A 15,815-nucleotide genomic window follows, 5' to 3' on the forward strand; every position below is an offset into this window, starting at 1 on the left:
GCACTTGCAATATGAAAACCCAGGATGGAATGTCAAACTTATTTGTTGTTTTATCGCTGCATTCCTTAACGATGTAAGGAATGTAAACTATGGCTATAGTCATTACATACTCCTTTAATTTATACTCAAATTTCACATACAAATTGCTGCCAGACTTAATCTGTAACACCTTTATTTTTGACTGGCATCTTTGAGTCAACCCACTTCATATCTTTTTCTCCTAACTAATCAATGGGAAGCCACATGCTGCACATAAGCTGTGTAAACATTAATTCTAAATCAATAATCTTAAATACAATGCATTTTTTACTCTTACCTAAGGCCTCTAAGTGAGGAATCTAGTCATCTCACACTCCTTCTACAGAGCACAAAGGGGTGCAGGCAACTTAAAAGAGCAATTTAGATCTCATCTCAGTTGAACCAAAGTCTGAAAGTGCCTCTTTTCTCTGTTAATTGTCTAGGAAGACAACATTTTCCTCAGATGTTTCATCTATGTCCCTAATGATAGCTTGGCCTTAGTCCACACCATGTTTGAAGACTGAGACATAGATTTCAATAGACGATCTAATTAATAGCTTTGCTTCTTAACCACTGTCTTTAATTGCAGCTAATATTCTTGACCTAAAAAGATTGACTATTCAACAAGTATCAACATTTCAAAAGTAACATAGGAGACAAAGCCCGATTTTTTTTAAAAAATCATAAATAATCCACTTTGCCTTTTTGTGAGACTGAATAATCTTTGAAAATGAGACTGAAGTTGCACCTGCACAAAGCCCTACAGCTAGCTCAGAAAGGGACAGAAGAACAGTCAGACAGGATGGCACGCAAGGCACACCATCAGCTCTCACCAGAAACCAGGAACCTTAACACAATGGCACCAGGCTAACGCAGCTCTTCCACTTCTTTACGTTTCAGATGTTTCATTTGTAATTTGAGTATCTTCTCATAACACAGATTTAAGATGTGCAGAACAAATGTTAGGATGTAAAAGCTTCCAAACAATTTTGAAAAGTGTACTAAAGTTCATGTTCCTTTTCCAGAGTTAATGTTCTTGCGAAGAGAAAATTTGAAAGGGAAAATATTCCATATGCAGGCAATTGGTAGGAAATTGGTAGGAAAACCACAGCTCTTGCGACTCTAACACAGAGATGCTCTGTGTTAAATAAATTTATGTATAGAAGTTACTAGCATGCACTTTCGCTTTCATGGCAAGAGGTGATGCCATGATGTCTTAATTCAGTATGTAAGTCAATCCCTTGAAGAGTCCTGAAAATCTTGTGAAAGACACTGTAACTTCTTGACACACATAACCTAGATATAACCTTTATATCTAGGTACTAGGTAAGTTAAAAATTAATCAAGAAGAGAAGAAAGGGGACAGATAGAGAGAAGACCAGCAGAGATAAAGAAAATAATCAGCAGCAAAGGAATATGAGGGAAACACCTTCTTTGAGGTTTAATTTAAACCGATAGTGAATCTTTTGTATATCAATGGCAGGAGCAGGCTTTTCCTCCTTAAGAAGCTTTACAATGTGTCACGAACTTTGTATTTGGAGCAGTAAGAAATCAAGAAAGATCTGAATGCTCTGACTTAAATTGTAAGAGTACAGAAAATGCTGATGTTCACAGGACTGTTTTTCTCCTCAGTACAAATGAAAGGAAATGCAATAAGAAAGCAATCCTTCACAAGCTTGGTGTGTAAAGCCCTTACAAATGCATTTTGTAAAACTAATTTCCTAAATTCAGGGTAACACCTAAGCTACTTGTTGTGAGATGTCTTAGACAGAACCAGCACTACTGTGTTGGTGCAATGAAGCTGGTTTGAATCAAAATCAGTTAGATTATTTAAAATACCATTATTAATGATCAATACTTGTTACTTTTCTCCACACAACATTTCTTCTCTATAGTTTCACTTAAGAAGCTTCAAGCAATGAACTACTATCCTTGCATAGGTTAGAAAGAAATCTCTACATTATTCAAATAATGTTACCATATAATAAATAAAATCTATTTCTCTTTGTTTTATAATTCTTGTCACAATAAGTATTTTGAAATCAGCACTAAATATTTATCAGTATTTCATTCCTCTTCAGGTTACCAAAAACTTCTGTTATATATTGCCCCTTCTCCCCTTATGCCTTTTCAGAACTTTTTGATTTGTTGAAAAGGAAAATTCTGTACATTTTTCTTAAACAAATTCCATTTTGGCTCCCTTTGACAGGTTTTAAAACTAAAAGAAATTCTAATTAAAAAATTAATTAGAATTCAAATTCATAAACCATTTTTTAACATTTAAACATTTTACTTGAACAAAAGCTCATTTTTCATTAATTTCCTACTTAAAAATAAAAACAATCTTTACAGTTACTGGATAGGAATTCTCAACACTGACATACAGCAAAGCAATTAAAATTCTGTTATTTCAATGCAACTACTCTTACAGCTACAATCTGACAAGCAACACATTTAAGAAGACAAGAGAGTTGGATTTGAAAATACTGGATCTGGACCTATAAAAAAAAATAAACTTACCATGCATCACTGGCATACTTGGCTTAGAACTTTCAAGATGCTCTACAGTAGTGCTCACTAAAGTAGCATAAAAGTAAAAAATAAAGTAAATGTATTATAGTAGACAATAACACAAACAGATTCTTAAATGTAGCGCTATTTAATCATATTTCTAAATTATGTAATTTTGTTTTAATGAGGAAAAAATAATAATTTACAAAGATGGTCCTTCACAACATAAAAGTACATCTCTTCAGATGCTTCATGTATTTAATACTTTTAGAATCAGGCACAGAAAACAGTAACTAAATCATCACTGAACTGGAATGTGATCATCTCTTTGGTCACATCTCTATGCTGTCATCATATTCCAATGAGGCAGCTTTGGCCCCAAGCAGCTTAATCAAGTCTAGGCTGATGGAGGCATGTATTATCATAGAATCATAGAATGATATGGGTTGGAAGGGACCTTTAGAGATCATCTAGTCCAACCTCCCCTGCAGAAGCAGGGTCACCTAGATCAGCTCGCATAGGAACATGTCCAGGCAGGTCTTGAAGACCTCCAAGGAAGGAGACTCCACACCCTCTCCGGGCAGCCTGTGCCAGGGCTCCCTCACCTGAACAGTGAAATAGTTTTCTCTTGTATTTAAGTGGAACTTTTTGTGTTCCAGCTTCATCCCATTACCCCTTGTCCTGTTGCTAGCTACAATAGAAAAAAGGGATGTCTCAACCTCCTGACATCCACCATTGAGATATTTGTAAATGTTATAAGATCTCCCCTCAGTCTCCTCTTTTCTAGACTAAACAGTCCCAGTTCCCACAGCCTTTGCTCCTATGAAAGATGTTCCAGTCCCCTGATCATCTGCTGCATCCACACTTCACATGAATTACTGTAAACCCTAGCTACATCATGTATACACTGTAGCCTTGACGTGAATTATCACTTCAATTCTACATTCCTCAGATCAGCTCAGGGACTAGGAGCAAAGTCCCCTGTGTGCCATGATCTTACACTGCTCTGGGCTTCATTGTGGCTGAATATGACCAGCTCTACCTGAAAAGCCAGACAGTCAGACTATTACTAGGCTCTCCTCAATCTAACATACACCCTGCTGTTAGATTTGGTTCAAGCCAGTGTCTTGCTGATAGAGCAAGTCTGTTTCCAAACTGGGATTAGAAGTAACTCAGCTGTCACCATCTATTGCAATAAATTTCTTTCTAGTCACTGCAACTACCTCATCAACTATATAGGTGCTGGTGGTGCAGGACTACATCCTAAGACACTGTTAGAGGGTTAAGCTATTTGTAATGCGCTTTGAACATTAAAACGTTGCACAGATAAAAATACAGTTCTTAAAACTTCTTCAACATCTGCTCTTTCAGTATTTCCTCTTCAGTAAGTTCTACAGCATAAGGATAGTCGGGCATGAAAAAACAAATAAAATGACATAAAGTAAACCCAAAACTTGTTACATACTAACATTTGTTTCTGCCAAGCTGCTGAAATCAGAAACAAGAAACAATTCCTTACAGCTGGTACTTACCATCACGTGATTTAATGCTTGGGATAGATTTTGTGGAAAACTCATTTATCTGAAAGAGAAAAAGACAGAGATATGAGTAGCTGCAAATGTAAATGATCGATACCTACAAATGCACATTTAGTACAAAATACTTAGTATCAAATTTTTAGTACTATTCCTTAACAGAAATTATTGTTGATGATTTGGGAAGAAAATACTAGTTTTGCAGAACTCTCTTCTACTGCCTGATGTATATTTCATTCATGCTTAATGAATGCTGAAGACTTATTTCTGTTTGTTGTCTTACGTGAACTCGTGCTTTGTACACCTTGTTATTACAAGCTATGAAGTGAAATGAGAGTGGGCTTATGAGCCACTATGATTTCAATACTTTTTGGTTAAGCAATTCATGTTCAGTTTTGCAAGCCTAGCTCCACTCTAGGGAAACAATTACACATTGACTTTAAAGGTATCAACAGTTCTCCTGTCTGCTCCTCAGTTTTATCTATTTGAACCCCAGGATGTGCACTGAACAAAACTAAGAGACTGGAGGAAACCAGCTGCCTGTAACTAGGTATCAAAAACCCCAGAAACTTATGAATCCTATATCACCAAAACAATGTTCTGGACAATGTTCTTCCCAAAACAAAAGCTAATTCCAGACCATATAGACACACAACAATGTCAGCTGGAGCTGGCACAAGATATTGGACTCTTTTAGCTAGTAGTGCTTCAGTTTATTGTCTTTTCAATTTGGACTCTACAAAAGTGTTGGCTATTTCTCAAGCCCTTCAAATTTCCTGGAATGGAGAATGTAGATCTGCACAATTGTATTTCACAAACACCAAACTCAGATTCCTCTGAGTCTTTCACCTCTGTGGTTTTGATTCAAAAGGTCACTTTAGCACAAGAAATTTCTCTAGTGTAAGAAATTTGTCGAGGAATAAGTCCTCTACTGATCTAGCTATCAAATTGAACATGGAGACGTAAAAGCTATTATGTGTCTTTCGGATTTTTAAGCATTTAACATTACAAGAAAAATGTGTAAAATCAATATCAGTTTGTAAAGAACACACCATCTCAGTGAGGAATAGGTTGTAAGGACCACATAATCACGCAACTGTCTAAAATCCTGACCATCCAGATCTTCACCCATCAATCACCTCAAAAAATCTATAGTTATGTTTGAACAAAAGTGTATTAAGAAAAAACAATTCATTTCCAAACAAATAATTTCATAGAATCATAGACTATCTGAGGTTGGAAGGGACCTTAAGGATCATCATCAAAGTCGTCTCTGTCAAGGCTGACCCTCAGAGACTCCAGTCCCTGGAGGATAGTGGAATAGTCTGCAGAACAGAAGATTTTCCCTTGGTGGAAAAGGATGAAGTTAGAGACCTGTTGGGCAAGCTTAACACCCCTAAATCTATGCGACCTGAAAGGATGCACCCACTAGCACTGAGGGAACTGGCTGATATTATTGCTAAGCCACTCTCTATCATTTTCAAATGATCATGGAGGACTGGTGAGATGCCTGAGGGCTGGAAGAAGGCCATGTCATTCCAGTGCTCAAAAAGAAAGGCCTGGGAAACTACAGGCCAGTCAGTCTCACCTCCATCCATGGAAAGGTGATGGAACAACTCATCCTGGATGCCATCTCCAAACAACATGAAGGAAAAGATGGTTATCAAGGGGAGTTAGCATGGATTCACCAAGGGGAAATCCTGCTTGACCAACCTGATAGCCATCTATGAAAGTATAACTGGATGGCTAGATGAGGGGATAACTGGATGTCATCTAGCTTGACTTCAGCAAGGCTTTTGACACTGTCTCCCATAACACCCTCATCAGAAAGCTCAGGCAGTGTGGCTTGGATGAGTGGATGGTGAAGAAAATAAAGGACTGACTGAATGACAGAGCCCAGAGGGTGATGATAACAGAGGTGAGTCAAGTTAGAGGTCTGTGGCCAGTGGAGTTCCACAGGGATTGGTTCTGGGGCCAGTCTTGTTCAACAACTTCACCAACGACCTGGATGAGGGGACAGTGTACCCTCAGCAAGTTCTCTGATGACACCCAACTGGGAGGACTGACTGATTCCCCAGAAGGCTGTGCTGCCATTCAGCGGGATCTCAACTGGCTTGAGAGTAGGGCAGAGAAAACCTCATGAGGTTCAACAAGGACAAGTGCAGAGTCCTGCATCTGGGAAGGAACAACCCCATGCACCAGTACAGGCTGGGGACTGACCTGCTGAAGAGCAGCTCTGCAGAGCGAGACCTGGGAGTCCTGGTTGACAATAAACTGAACATGAGCCAGCAATGTGCCCTCGTGGCCAAGAAGGCCAATGGCATCCTGGGATGCATCAAGAAGAGTGTGGCCAGCAGGTTGAAGGAGGTTTTGTTCCCCATCTACTCTGCCCTGGTGAGGCCTCATCTGGAGTCCTGTGTCCAGTTCAGGGCTCCTCAGCTCAAGAGGGACAGGGAACTTCTGGAGAGAACCCAGAGAGGGCTACCAAGATGATCAGGGGACTGGAGCATCTTCCTTATGAGGAAAGGCTGCGGGAACTGGGGCTGTTTCAGCCTGGAGAAGATGAGACTGAGGGGGGACCACTTTTATACTTACAAGTATTTGAAAGGTATATATCCGGAGGATGTGGCAACACTTTTTTCTGTAGTGTCCAGTGATAGGTTTAGGGGTTACAGATATAAACTGGAACACAAAAAGTTCCACTTAAGGAAAAACCTTTTCCTATGAGGGTGAGGGAGTCCTGGCACTGGCTGCCCAGGCTGGGTGTGGAGTCTCCTTTTCTAGACATTTTCAAAACCCCCCTGGACACGTTCCTGTGTGACCTGATCTAGGTGGACCTGCTTTAGCAGGTGTTTGGACTAGATGATCTTTAGAGGTCCCCTCCAACCCTCCCATTCTATGATTCTGTGATCATTGAGTTACCTCCCTGTTACTCACAGGACTACCTCAGTATTAACCTTATGACTTCAAATGTCATCCAGATGCTCACTGAACTCTGTCAGGCTTGGTGCTGTGACTACTTTCCTAGGGAGCCTGTTCCAGTGGCCAACTGCCAGTGAAGAACCTTTTCCTAATGTCCAGTCTCAACTTCCCCTGACACAGCTCCATTCCATTTCCTCAGAGAGAGGAGATCAGCATCTCCTCCTCCACTGCCCTCCTTGAGGAAACTGTAGCAACATCATCACCATGTAGCCTTCTCATCTCCAAACTAAATACACCAAGTGACCTCAGCCACTCAGAAGTCTGGTTCTCAGGGCCTTTCACCATCTTCATCGCCCTCCTCTGGACACACTGATATCGTCATTGTATTGAGATGATTCTTATGGTCCCTAACACAGAGTGCTTCACAAAACAGACCTTTTTCTGCTGAGTAATAATCATATCATCCTTCTTCTGAATCTCCTGAACTAGTTCTTCTATCCTCTTCTGGTAGAAGGCGTTATTTTTATTCAGGTTTTCTCTCATTGATGATTTAAGTTTCTCAATCTCTGACTTTAGCTAGAAAGCAATCAGAAGAAAAGTAACTTCAGCTTAATATTATATAAAATATTTTAATGCTATAAAGTTTTAATGGGCAAGTGTCATGCTTCAATATTTTAAATATTTTTAAAAAATCAAAACAAAACCAAACAACTTAGTATCTCCTGTGCTTTAATCAGGACTTGCAGATATCACAAAACAGTTGTCTGGATCACTTTTATTGACACAAGGAAGACTACTCAAATTCCAAAGCAAAGAAAGGGACATACAAACACATTACTGTGATTGTCTAAAAAAGAAGATTGCAGGAAAAGCATACCACTCTATAAAAATGTTGTGGTTAGAAATAGTGTCAAATAATGATATTTTTAAGGAGAGGAGGTGTGAACTTGCATGATAAACATAATATATTATCTCTGAACGTAGAAGACAGGGAACAATATCTTAGGTGCACCATCCCAAAAGTAATACTTACATTACTCCTCCCTTATTTTATTCGTGCATTGTATGTAGGTGTATCATTAACTACATCCTTTTAGGGGAACGTTCCATGGTTCCTCCCCACTGCTTTCTTGCCAGAGGAGAAGCATTGGTCAGACCACTATGATCTGCTCAGTTCTTACATGGTCACGCAGATGAAAGAAAAATGAAAGGAAAAGAAGCAAGAGAAACAAAGCAGGAAAGAGATTAAAAAGAAATGCAGACATAAAAAAAAAAAATCTGAGGAATAAAGCTTTGTATAGTAAAAATATATAAACTGATGCGAAACAAAATGCCATGGTGTTTTTTCCTGGAAAAGCTGAACAGATCCTGCGTTACAAAAACACAACAGAAAAAACAGCAGCAAAGTGACAGAGAAGAGAAAATGAAACAAAAGATTGAGACATATCACAGAATCATAGATGCCATTAGGTCCATGGTAGCAGAAGATACAGGGCAGGTGAAAGCTACATGTTGGCAAGTTTTAGTTCAACTATCCAGCACATCCATATAGCACTGAAAAACAGTGTAAAATACAGTGCTCAGAGAATTACAAGAGAGAGATATGGTTTCAGGTGTCTGATAGACTCTCGAATGATAAGTTTCGTCTCAACCCTGCCCTTAACTGAAACATCAAGATCCTAGCAAACAGAAATGCAAAGATAATAAATACATCTAAGACACACTCTTTTAAAGTCTTGATATCTAGGCTTTCTAATCCAACAGATGTATTGTGGCATATGAAGAACTACTGAAAGGGCAAGAACATAAGTAAGAAGTCTGCTTTTAGTTTAAATGGTTTGCTGTGCCACTTACCAGAGACTTTTCTGTCTCATGGTCATGACAAAGGGCTTGTATTCTAGAAGTCCAGTTACTTTCCTGCATAGAGGAAATGAATATTAATTCCTGTTAATAACACATTAACATCTAGTTTGACATATGCAGCTTTATTTTTCTAAATAAAGCATAAATACTGAAAATTATTAACACTGAAAAGATAATTGATGATATGAAGCTCAAGGAACTCCATAATTAAGATCTAGAACAGTCATCAGCATGTTTCATACATTTGAGTGTGGTTTTCTTACAAACCAGCCTAGAAATTATGTATTTGTTCCTTGCAATGTATATATAGTGACTATGAGTGAGAAATACACAAGTATTTTGACACATCTCTGTGTATTAACAGTAAGAGTAGTAAAAGCAAAGGGGGGTTTTCCCCCTCAAATAATACCATTTCAAGCATTCATTAACAAAGTATCTTGCATAATGATGATTTTTAGAAGTATTAATATAGCAGCTTTAGACTGAACAGAATTTTCTTTGATGAAATAAAAACCATTAAGTAAAACTTGCTAAGCTTTCCACATCTTTGAGCAGAAGTGACCACATTCCAAAAACCTCACAACTATTTTTTTTTTAAACTAGAACAACCCAGACATGCAGATGAATCTCAGAGCAATACAATGACCTTGGCCTCAGTGGCCCTTCCGAGCTCTAGCTTTACTACAGGTGTGACTTTGTATTGTCCAACAGATTTTCACTAACACCAGTGTCTGTGCTGGTCAGAGAATTCAGTCCTGGTACAGAAGTTGCACCTGACAAGCTGAAGTGCTTTACATAGCTCAAAAGCCACAGGTTGACAAATCCTGTCAGAAAGTTTCTTAACACTTTTTCATCATGGAAAATGCAAAAATCAATTTTTTTCCATAAGTGTCCTTACAAAAATGGCTTATTAGAGCCTTCTGGGATGGAACTGTGACTATACCTGGTAAAGCTAGATATCTTTAATAAGAATAAGTGAATATCAAGAAATAAACAACAGTTTATCTACAAAAATTATGATTTCCTGATTTATTATAGAGATTGTTCTAAATAGCAGCACATCTTTAAAAACAATTACTTAAGACATTGAGAGGGATGAGAATTTTACTTACAGATTTAAAATATCACTGAGAGATGTATGAAAACGAAAAGAACACAAGTACTCTGTCAAGAGCAATACATTAGGTTACAGTGTTACCTGGTTTTCAAGAAGTTTAATCACATTGTGATAATCCTGAGGACTCTGAGGTTTCTCTTCTGTAAAGTCATGGCTGTCTTTCAGCGTCCCTAAATTTGATTTCTGTTGCATATTTGACTTCTGTAATTCTAACAGTTGCTATAAGGAGAAGAGAGGAAATGAAGACTTGAATATGCATACAGATTGTTGTCTAAAACTGTTCTTTAATACAACATCATATGAGGAAAGGCTGCAGGAACTGGGGCTGTTTAGTCTGGAGAAGAGGAGATTGAGAGGTGACCTTATTAACATTTATAAATATCTCAAGGGTGGGTGTCAGGATGTTGGGACATCCCTTTTTTCTATAGTAGATAGCAACAGGACAAGGGGTAATGGGATGAAGCTGGAACACAAAAAGTTCCATTTAAATACATAAGAAACAACTATTTCACTGTGAGGATGAGGGAGCCCTGGCACAGGCTGCCCAGAGGGGTTGTGGAGTCTCCTTCTTTGGAGGTCTTCAAGACCTGCCTGGACATGTTCCTGTGCAGCCTGATCTAAGTGAACCTGCTTCTGCAGGGGGCTTGGACTAGATGATCTCTAAAGGTCCCTTCCAACCCCTACCAGACTGTAATTCTATGATTTACTTTAAACTTAACTACACAGAGATTGCATCAGATACTTCTCACATTTTTCATGAGTTTGGCATTTAATGAATTTCATGTAATAATTAATGTATATATCTAACACAAATATACCTTGCAAATATACATAGCAACTAGCAGCTACAAAATATGAGCCACACATACTTTTTTTTTGACCCACCTATACTTTTACAATTCTCTTCCTAGTCAAAACTCTGGAAAGCATTTCCAGAGCATCTACTGGCAACGTGTAGTTCTGCTGTAAGGATTATAATGCAAAGGTAGTCCCTTTTATGTCAGTCATGAGCACATTAGTATAACAGATGCCTGAGAGACAGTACCTATTCATTTATTAACAGGCATTCAGAGGTTGATGGGTAAGAAAATACTGACTTAATTGCTGAAGGCATAACTAATTCATTCCAAAACAATGCTATTAAGAAAAGAACTGAAAATATGTTACTAAAAGTATCATTATGCAAAGTATTATTACTGCTATTATTCAACTATTATTTTTAAAGTTTTGTAAGAAGAGTTCTAAGATGACTCCATTACATTCCAAATATTTGAAGTTCACTACCACTCACTGTAAGGGATTCATGCCTTAAAACATTGGAAAATGTAAATCACTTACATTTTCTAATGTTGAATTTCTTGAAGATAACTCCTTTAGCTCTTTCATAAACATCTCTTTCACTTTTTCTATTTCATCAGCCAGCTTCTCCTTTTCCTCCTCTTTCCATTTATGAAATGTCTGTAGAATTTCTTCTTTTGATTTTTGCTGTTCACATTCCTGAAATTATTTAAAAAAAATTATTAGTTATTTTTCCCCACATGCAGTACTAATTCAAACACCCAAAACAGGTGTGGGAAGCAGACACTTTCAATGGGAAGCACCATGATACCAACAAAGAAAAAACACCAGTTTCCGAAAAAATATGGAGTAGTATACTACACGTTTTGCTGGCAAAACAATTACGCTTCAAGAAGTTTTGGTAGTTCAATATTTTTCATGGAATAACACGTGAGAGACCTGATTTGGTCATATCAAAGATCCACCTAGTTCAGCATCTGTTTCTCATGGAGGCCATAAGTGTATCGGTGGGTAGTAATAATACGAGGGCAAGCAAATATGCACATTTTCCTTAATGGTCTCCGAGCTGTTTTCAGCTCAGAGGACTCCCTCAGCTTGACAGGCTTTTGGAAACTTCAATACATTCTCAATTGTGCAGTTTGCGTGGCTGCATCAGCTTTTAGCAACGGCAACAAAGTATATTAAAGATGGCTCTGCCATGAGGAGGTAATTTTATCTGCTTCAGTAACAGGCCACACATCTTATAGATTCATCGAATTATTTAAGTTGGAAAAGACCTTTAAGATCATCAAGTCCAACTGTCAAACCAGCACTGCCACATCCACCACTAAATCACATCCGAAAGCGCCACATCTACATATCTTATAAATACCTCCAGGGATGCTGATTCCACTATTTTCATGGGCAAGTGCTTTTGATCAGTTTGTCACAGAAACATAGAATTGTTAGAGCTGGAAAAGACCTTTAAGATCATCAAGTCCAACCACTAACCTAACAGTGCCAGGCGCATCATTAAACTAAACCATAACCCTCAGCACCTCATCTATTAATCTTTTGACTATCTCTAGGGATGGGGACTCCACCACTTTCTTGGGCAGCTCATTCCAGTGCTTCATAACTCTCTTTGTAAAAAAGTTTCTTCCTAATGTCTAATCTAAACTTCCCCTGGCACAACCTGAACCCATTTCCTCATCCTATCATTCATTACTGGAGAGAAAAGTAGAGAGTGATCATGTCTCCCCTCAGTCTCCTCTTCTCTAGGACAAACATCCCCAGCTCTCCCAGCTGCTCCTCATCAGACTTGTTCTCCAGATCCTTCACCAGATTCATTTGCCTATCTCTGGACATGTTCCAGCACCTCCATGTCCTTCCTGTAGTGAGGGGCCCAGAACTGGACACAGTACTCAAGGTGCAGCCTCACCAGTGCCAAGTACAGGGGGACAATCACTTCCCTGGTCCTGCTGGCCACACTATTTCTGATACAGGCCAGGATGCCATCGGCCTTTTTGGTCACCTGGGCGCACTGCTGGCTCATATTCAGACAGCTGTCAACCAACACCCTCAGGTCCTTCTCTTCCAGGCAGCTTTCCAGCTACTCTGCCCCAAGCCTGTATCATTGTGTGGGGTTGCTGTGGCCCAGCTGTAGGACCTGGCACTTGGCCCTGATGAACCTCATAAAATTGCCCTCGACCCATCGATCCAGCCTTAGGAACAAGCAGTAACAAAACTGTTGTCCTAAGCACGTCTAAAACATAAGTAAGGACAAAGCAGATGCTCAGAATTATGGGGATGTGAGAGGACGATATACTCTAGCAGCCAAGCATCATTGCTGCCAGGCACACAAGCTGTCAATACATTTTTGTTCTGTTCTCATCACAAATCAAGCAAATACAGTTCAAAATGCCAACTCTTCAGAGAGGCCCATTTTATTTAGTATGTTACCTTAGAAAATCTGATCATATTAGCCTGTTGTTCAGCCTCTAACTGAGACTTGGTGATTTGCAATTGCTCCTTCAGTTTATCAATCTCATCCTGCAATTTGTCTGTCTTTGCTTTCCTCTTCTGTTCTGTTTGAAAGAAACACAGATTTCAAAAACGTTTGTTTTAATTTCTGGACATTTGATATTGAAATGCTATAGAAAGACATTTGCATTAATATCTGCATGAAATGTGACTGTCATAGAATATTTACCCTCCCACCATCATGATTCTCCAAAGATGTTTTTAAATACATGTGTTCTCTGGGTTGCTAACACTATCCTTAAAGACTGAAAAAAAGCAATATTACTGGCATATGAAATAATTTATGAACTAATTCTAAGAAAAGGTATTATGTAATCTAATTTCAAAGGAACCTAAGCCACACAGGCTCAGAAAAGGACATGTGAAGGAGAAAGTGAAACTCAACTATTTAACTATGTTAGGTTTAATTTATTCTGAATAAATAACTTGTGTAAGGAGTCCATTTGGAATACAACTCATTAGTTACCAGGAATGAGTCAGAGAGAATGTTACTGTAATAAAACATGTTAAAATACGTAAAAAATCACAACAATCTTTAATCTGGAAATGCTTTATCAATTTACCAAAGATTTACTAGCCCATCATCTGAGAATCTGAGCAAAGTGCAGAATATTATTTCAGAAATAACTGCACGGAGTATTTCTATCATAGAGCCATTACAGACTAATTCTTTATATGATAATGTAGCTCAGCTGGTTCTGCAGCATCTTTCACTCTTACTTTTATAAAATGTAAAGTGCATAAGAGTTTCTTTCTTCTTTCAATATTAACCCTTCCTTGGACACTTAAGGCTTCTGTCGTTTTCCCTGCCATTTCATTTGGCTGACAAGCTGCAGATCTTGATAGATTCTTCCCACTCCTCCTCCGAAATGTTCTTTTTTCCTAACTCACTTTCATTTGTCAATATTTGTTAGTCACAGAATCTTAAGGGTTGGAAGGGACCTTGAAAGACCATCTAGTCCAGCCCTCCTGCCAGAGCAAGATGACCTAGAGTAGGTCTCGTCTTTGTAACACACAGGAACTCATCCAGATGGGTTTTGAATGTCCCCAGGAAGGAGACTCAATAACCCATCTGGGCAGCCTGATCCAGTGCTGTGTCACTCTCACAGTGAAGAAATTCTTCCTTGTATTTCTTTGGAACCTCTTACATTCCACCCATTGCCTATCACTGGACATCATTGAGAAGAGCCTGGCTCCATCCTCCCGACACCCACCCTTTACATATTTGTCAACATTAATGAGGTCACTCCTCAGTCTCCTCTTCTCCAAGCTGAAGAGCCCCAGCTCCCTCAGCCTTTCATCATAAGGAAGATGCTCCATTCCCTTAACCAACTTTGTGGCCCTGAGTCCTTAGCAATAAATGATAAGCATGCAGTCTAACAGGAAGAATTTAGAGATGAATGAAACAAACTTTGAGAGCAACGCTTTTGAAACTAAACATTTTTCAATGAAGAGAGACGGAAGAATATAAGCTAGTGGTATAGCAACCAAGAATATCATAGATAGATGAATGTAGATTAATCTGGACAGTTTCTTTTTCTCACTATATTTTACAGTCCACTTAGTTCAGGATAGTCCAATTCTATTTTCCTTAGGGCAACTTGTTCATTTTGCCCACATCTTTGTAACACACATGCGTAAAAGGAACCACGCTCCGAACTCTGCTGCTGACTCTTCAGTAGTAATGTTAGTTTGAAAAGGTAATGCAAATATGGCATACAAATTTTTGTTAATTATTTTCCAGAGGCTGAAACATGTCACACAATACATTTTGTCAGTCAGTGTTGCTTCCGTTCACACAAATAGGTTAGCTGCCATCTAAAAATGAAATGTGCAATTCATTCTTCCCAGTTAAACAAAAACATGGAATGTACATCTTCCCTATGTTTACACATCTTCTAAATGATTTCCCTGAATTTTTGGGATAACATGAAGGTACATACCAATCTGACACTCTTCTGGATGACGCCTTTGCAAGTGACTTTGTAAAAATGAATAGCTCATAAAAGCCTTTTCACAAAACTGACACTACAAAAAAAAAAAAAACAGATACAAATATTTTTGTTATTTCTAACATCCGTTTGGTAAGTATAGGGGTTAAGGTTATTATATTTTACCCAGAAGCCAAAAGTAGGTAGCTTTAATAAAACTCCATTTCACAAGAATTATGACTAAAATTCTAAATTACTAAATGCCAAATTTCTGTAAAATTATTAATCCATCTGTGTTACTTAATGTCTCTTAGTAACGCTCATGGGCAAGAATCCCATTATGCTAGCACCATATAAACTCTAAACAAAAAAGGCTGATCGAATAAGTTTAAATTCAGAGATAAACCACAGATAAGAGACTAATACTTCCCAACCTACCTGTATAAGGAAAAGTAAGATAATATTATTCAGCAAAATGCACAGTGACTGCAGTTAACTAGCACCTCAGGTATTCTTAAAATTCTTGTATCACAGCAAAAGAGAGCACCATATAGTCAAAAAAATACCCAATAAAGATGAGTTTGAGTATGTGTAAGT

At 38.4% G+C, this 15,815-nt stretch overlaps 1 protein-coding gene across 5 annotated transcripts in view; it reads right to left on the bottom strand.

The window, feature by feature from the left end:
- The window catches only part of DZIP1 (DAZ interacting zinc finger protein 1), a 47,827-nt gene that overhangs the window by 14,012 nt on the left and 18,000 nt on the right, over positions 1–15,815 (bottom strand). For all 5 annotated transcript variants that reach the window (XM_062020531.1, XM_062020530.1, XM_062020528.1 and 2 more), the window contains 8 exons: positions 15,231–15,315; positions 13,207–13,331; positions 11,305–11,463; positions 10,048–10,185; positions 8,841–8,903; positions 7,422–7,562; positions 4,062–4,110; positions 2,539–2,595 (listed from right to left, as the gene is read on the bottom strand). In XM_062020531.1, the coding sequence (XP_061876515.1) occupies positions 2,539–2,595; positions 4,062–4,110; positions 7,422–7,562; positions 8,841–8,903; positions 10,048–10,185; positions 11,305–11,463; positions 13,207–13,331; positions 15,231–15,315 (817 nt within the window). The remainder of the gene's footprint in view (positions 1–2,538; positions 2,596–4,061; positions 4,111–7,421; positions 7,563–8,840; positions 8,904–10,047; positions 10,186–11,304; positions 11,464–13,206; positions 13,332–15,230; positions 15,316–15,815) is intronic.

This window comes from Colius striatus, chromosome 1 (genome assembly GCF_028858725.1).
Source record: "Colius striatus isolate bColStr4 chromosome 1, bColStr4.1.hap1, whole genome shotgun sequence".
NCBI lineage: Eukaryota > Metazoa > Chordata > Aves > Coliiformes > Coliidae > Colius > Colius striatus.